At 39.1% G+C, this 6,000-nt stretch overlaps 1 protein-coding gene across 2 annotated transcripts in view; it reads left to right on the forward strand.

Moving 5' to 3' along the window:
- FCRL3 (Fc receptor like 3) overlaps positions 1-5,542 on the forward strand; it is a 29,090-nt gene extending 23,548 nt beyond the window's left edge. Inside the window, exons 13-15 of one of the 2 annotated variants that reach the window (XM_007976652.3) lie at positions 3,022-3,053; positions 3,140-3,259; positions 5,221-5,542. In XM_007976652.3, the coding sequence (XP_007974843.3) occupies positions 3,022-3,053; positions 3,140-3,259; positions 5,221-5,277 (209 nt within the window). In that variant the 3' untranslated portion in view covers positions 5,278-5,542. Of the gene's footprint in view, positions 1-3,021; positions 3,054-3,139 lie in introns of both variants that reach the window. The other variant, XM_073008247.1, reaches the window with a different exon arrangement.
- Positions 5,543-6,000: the final 458 nt, after the last annotated feature.

Below are 6,000 nucleotides of genomic sequence, written 5' to 3' on the forward strand. Positions count from 1 at the left end.
CAGGACCAGATGGATTCACAGCTGAATTCTACCAGAGGTACAAGGAGGAGCTGGTACCATTCCTTCTGAAACTATTCCAATCAATAGAAAAAGAGGGAATCCTCCCTAACTCATTTTATGAGGCCAACATCATCCTGATACCAAAGCCTGGCAGAGACACAACAAAAAAAGAGAATTTTAGACCAATATTCCTGATGAACATCGATGCAAAAATCCTCAATAAAATACTGGCAAACCGGATTCAGCAACACATCAAAAAGCTTATCCACCATGATCAAGTGGGCTTCATCCCTGGGATGCAAGGCTGGTTCAACATTCGCAAATCAATAAACATAATCCAGCATATAAACAGAACCAAAGACAAGAACCACATGATTATCTCAACAGATGCAGAAAAGGCTTTTGACAAAATTCAACAGCCCTTCATGCTAAAAACGCTCAATAAATTCGGTATTGATGGAACGTACCTCAAAATAATAAGAGCTATTTATGACAAACTCACAGCCAATATCATACTGAATGGGCAAAAACTGGAAAAATTCCCTTTGAAAACTGGCACAAGACAAGGATGCCCTCTCTCACCACTCCTATTCAACATAGTGTTGGAAGTTCTGGCTAGGGCAATCAGGCAAGAGAAAGAAATCAAGGGGATTCAGTTAGGAAAAGAAGAAGTCAAATTGTCCCTCTTTGCAGATGACATGATTGTATATTTAGAAAACTCCATTGTCTCAGCCCAAAATCTCCTTAAGCTGATAAGCAACTTCAGCAAAGTCTCAGGATACAAAATTAATGTGCAAAAATCACAAGCATTCTTATACACCAGTAACAGACAAACAGAGAGCCAAATCAGGAATGAACTTCCATTCACAATTGCTTCAAAGAGAATAAAATACCTAGGAATCCAATTTACAAGGGATGTAAAGGACCTCTTCAAGGAGAACTACAAACCACTGCTCAGTGAAATCAAAGAGGACACAAACAAATGGAAGAACATACCATGCTCATGGATAGGAAGAATCAATATCGTGAAAATGGCCATACTGCCCAAGGTAATTTATAGATTCAATGCCATCCCCATCAAGCTACCAATGAGCTTCTTCACATAATTGGAAAAAACTGCTTTAAAGTTCATATGGAACCAAAAAAGAGCCCGCATCTCCAAGACAATCCTAAGTCAAAAGAACAAAGCTGGAGGCATCACGCTACCTGACTTCAAACTATACTACAAGGCTACAGTAACCAAAACAGCATGGTACTGGTACCAAAACAGAGATATAGACCAATGGAACAGAACAGAGTCCTCAGAAATAATACCACACATCTACAGCCATCTGATCTTTGACAAACCTGAGAGAAACAAGAAATGGGGAAAGGATTCCCTATTTAATAAATGGTGCTGGGAAAATTGGCTAGCCATAAGTAGAAAACTGAAACTGGATCCTTTCCTTACTCCTTATACGAAAATTAATTCAAGATGGATTAGAGACTTAAATGTTAGACCTAATACCATAAAAATCCTAGAGGAAAACCTAGGGAATACCATTCAGGACATAGGCATGGACAAAGACTTCATGTCTAAAACACCAAAAGCAACAGCAGCAAAAGCCAAAATTGACAAATGGGATCTCATTAAACTAAAGAGCTTCTGCACAGCAAAAGAAACTACCATCAAAGTGAACAGGCAACCTACAGAATGGGAGAAAATTTTTGCAATCTACTCATCTGACAAAGGGCTAATATCCAGAACCTACAAAGAACTCAAACAAATTTACCAAAAAAACCAAACAACCCCATCAAAAAGTGGGCAAAGGATATGAACAGACATTTCTCAAAAGAAGACATGCATACAGCCAACAGACACATGAAAAAATGCTCATCATCACTGGCCATCAGAGAAATGCAAATCAAAACCACAATGAGATACCATCTCACACCAGTTAGAATGGCGATCATTCAAAAGTCAGGAAACAACAGGTGCTGGAGAGGATGTGGAGAAATAGGAACACTTTTACACTGTTGGTGGGATTGTAAACTAGTTCAACCATTATGGAAAACAGTATGGCGATTCCTCAAGGACCTAGAACTAGATGTACCATATGACCCAGCCATCCCATTACTGGGTATATACCCAAAGGATTATAAATTATGCTGCTATAAAGACACATGCACACGTATGTTTATTGCAGCACTATTCACAATAGCAAAGACTTGGAATCAACCCAAATGTCCATCAGTGACAGATTGGATTAAGAAAATGTGGCACATATACACCATGGAATACTATGCAGCCATAAAAAAGGATGAGTTTGTGTCCTTTGTAGGGACATGGATGCAGCTAGAAACCATCATTCTTAGCAAACTATCACAAGAACAGAAAACCAAACACCGCATGTTCTCACTCATAGGTGGGAACTGAACAATGAGATCACTTGGACTTGGGAAGGGGAACATCACACACTAGGGCCTATCATGGGGAGGGGGGAGCGGGGAGGGATTGCATTGGGAGTTATACCTGATGTAAATGATGAGTTGATGGGTGCAGCACACCAACATGGCACAAGTATACATATGTAACAAACCTTTACGTTATGCACATGTACCCTACAACTTAAAGTATAATAATAATAAATAAATTTAAAAAAAAATAAAATAAAAATAAAAATAAAAAAACAAAGTGAAGTGACTCATATCTGCCTCCTTCTCCCAGAGGATCAATACAGCCCTAGAAGTCTGCAGTGGATTGGGGATGGTTGCCCCTCTGGGGTTAGAATGAGCAGAGGAGCAAGAAGGAAACTGTCATGAAAGTAGTTCTGGGTATTTGGTGGGCAGAGGAAAGTCTTTGTTAGTGTTTGTACTTGGGAGAGTACTTTTTCTGTGTGGGTTTGGAAGAATCCAACAGAGGAAACAGTCAAGAGATCAAGCAAATCAAGAAGATTGGCTTGGAATGCAGTGTGCATAGGTTGTAAGTTGGATTATACTGCCCACAGTTTAATACTTTTCTTTGCTACTCCTACCCGACAGCTAATTGTCCAACGATGCATCAAGAGCATAAGGTGAGTCACATTTCTTGGCTTTCTTTCCTCTCTGGCCTTCCTCTCCTGTATTTAGGTACTTACATTTTGTGGTTTTTTTCCACCAGGAACTCACAGTCCTCTATTCAGAACTGAAGAAGAAATACCCAGATGACTCTGCAGGGGAGGCTCGTAGCAGAGGCAGGGCCCATGAAGATGATGAAGAAAATTATGAGAATATACCACGTGTATTACTGGCCTCAGACCACTAGCCCCTTACCCAGAGTGGCCCACAGGAAACAGCCTGCACCATTTTTTTTTCTGTTCTCTCCAACCACACATCATCCATCTCTCCAGATTGCCTCCTACGAGGCTGGGCTGCAGGGGATGTGAGGCTGCGCAAAAGATCTGCAAATCTCCTCTGTGCCTGAGTCTGTGTGTTCCCTAGGAAAAGAATGGGCAGCCTCTGAGCAAGCACTGTGTTATTTTCACAGTGGAGACACATGGCAAGGCAGGAAGCCCTCAGCTCCTAGGGCTGTCGAATAGAGGAGGAGAGAGAAATGGTCTGGCCAGGGTTACAAAGGCACAATCATGACCATTTGATCTAAGTGTGATTGAAAGCTGTTAATGTTCTCTCTGTATAAACAATTTGCTCCAAATATTGTTTCCTTTTTTGTGTGTGTGACTGGTAGTGGCATTGCTGATGTTTTGGTATATATACTGTATCCTTGCTACCATATTGGGAACAGCCATAAGAAGTTATAGAACAAGATTTTAAGGTGACTCTATCTGAAGTGTATTTTTGTACTTACAGGGTGACATTCTCAACCAAATTACCCTTAGTTATGATGAAAAATAACCTCAGCATTTCATTAAAGGCTCTGCTAGTTTAATATGTGACCTCTATCCCTACTACAAAGACCTTATGTGTAAAAAATCACATTAATTGTAATTTTTGCTTCATGACATAGTCTCATCATTTTCCATACATGATAGATTTCTAGTCAGTCAATTTTATTCTTATAAGTACTCATTAACCCCGAGACAATAACCTACTATATCTATGTGGCTTCTCCCATTCTCTTCCTCTACCTCACTCCATCTGCTAAAAAACCATTCTAAATCTCATGTTCATTATTCCCATGCTTTCCTAATTCTATCGTATTAATGTAACTATATGTTTTCCTTAATATGTTTTTATATTAGTTTTAACTATAAGTTAAAGACCATATTGTTGTAGATAATATTTTTGGTATTTTCTCTTCATGTTCTATTTCTAAGATTCATCCATATTGTTGCATGTTGCTATAGTTCATTTGTTTTTATTGCTGTTTAGTATTTACTTGTGTAAAATATCTGTTTTAATGTTTTCCTAGCTATCACTATCAAAAACTCTTTCCACAGTGTCTTGAATTTTTAATGTGACAAAAATGAAAATGTACCAACAATTTTTAGTGACTTCACCTCCATTCTGAAATCCTGATGTTTCCAAATATCTCTGAACACCTCAAGTCCTAGGGACAACTGAGATTATATTAACATTAATCTCTGAATGTTGTTAATTCTAAGCCTTGACTTGGTTCATGTAGGAACACCAAGTCCTTTCAAAGCACCACATCTTTCTCTAATCAATATTCCTTGGAGTCCCTAAGGAATGTCTTACAAGCATTCAACCAGTCACCATTTCTGGAGATACACTACAGGGTCACTGTAAACTTTGCTACCCTTGGATTCCATCACTATAGAAGCTGAGTTTCACCAGAAGGCACTTTTGTCCTCCATTACTACCAGCAAAGCCAGCTAAGCCACAGCTGCTGGCCTCAAAAAATGTGATGATCAATCCACACTGCTCCCACTGGCCTCTCTTACCCTTATCCTGGCCTTTGAGAGCAGGGCACGATATCCTGCCTATACTGAGATGCTGATCTCTGCCAGTTCGTGTTCATATTGGCATTAAAATTTTAAGTTCCCTTGAAGAGGGAGGAGGCAAATGTCTCTGTCTTCTATGTGATACACTCTGCTGTTTTTTTCTCTATGGTAAAAATATATAAACAGGTTTGTGTACTAACCACCAGACTGTACATGGAGGCTCTCCTCCTCTCACAGCTTGCTGCTGATTTGGAATTACCTTGCCAGGTCCCTTTGGGCCTTATAGTGAACTTTCTCTAAGGGACCTCTCATCTTTTATCATTGTTTATCCATTTTCTAGATTCTGAACCCAGGAAAAGACAAAGTTCAAGATTTTCCATGTCTTTGTAACACTTAACCCTGTTCAAATCAGAGTATGTGAGTGGAAAGAGGAGTGAGTCCTAACTGTACATTTCAGATATAACAAAAGTGCAAATTCTGATTGCCCTGTAAAATGAATTATTCTCATGTATTGCTCTACTTGACTTTTCCCTTTGAATTCACAACTAAAAACCCATAGCCCAGAAATCTAAAAAACAGTAATTTTAATGGAGCCTTTGAAAATAAAAGACCATTGGAAAAAGTACCAGTTTCCAGTGTCTTTCTCACACTTACCCTTTTAGTATATCTTTACATCAGAGCCTATTCTCACTCATAGATTACCAAAGACAAAGCCACATGAGAAGCTTAGGTTTTGTCACTAAAGTATATTAAAAAGGTTATTTTAATTTTATCAAGATCAGATTTGGGTGGGGACACAGAGTGAAACCATATCATTCTGCCCCTGACCTCTTCCAAATACCATGTTTTCACATTTCAAAATACAATCATGCCTTCCCCATAGTCCCTTAAAGTCTTAACTCATTTCAGCCTTAACACAAAAAGCCAAGTCCAAAGTCTCATCTGAGACAAGGCAAGTCCCTTCCAACTAGGAGCCTGTGAAATTAAAAGCAATCAGTTACTTCCAAGATACAATGGGGGTACAGGTATTGGATAAATGCTTCAATTTTAAATGGGAGAAATTGGCCAAAACAAAGGGGCTACAGGTCCCATGCAGGTCCAAAATTCAATGGGACAGTCA

Source organism: Chlorocebus sabaeus, chromosome 20 (assembly GCF_047675955.1).
Source record: "Chlorocebus sabaeus isolate Y175 chromosome 20, mChlSab1.0.hap1, whole genome shotgun sequence".
Lineage (NCBI taxonomy): Eukaryota > Metazoa > Chordata > Mammalia > Primates > Cercopithecidae > Chlorocebus > Chlorocebus sabaeus.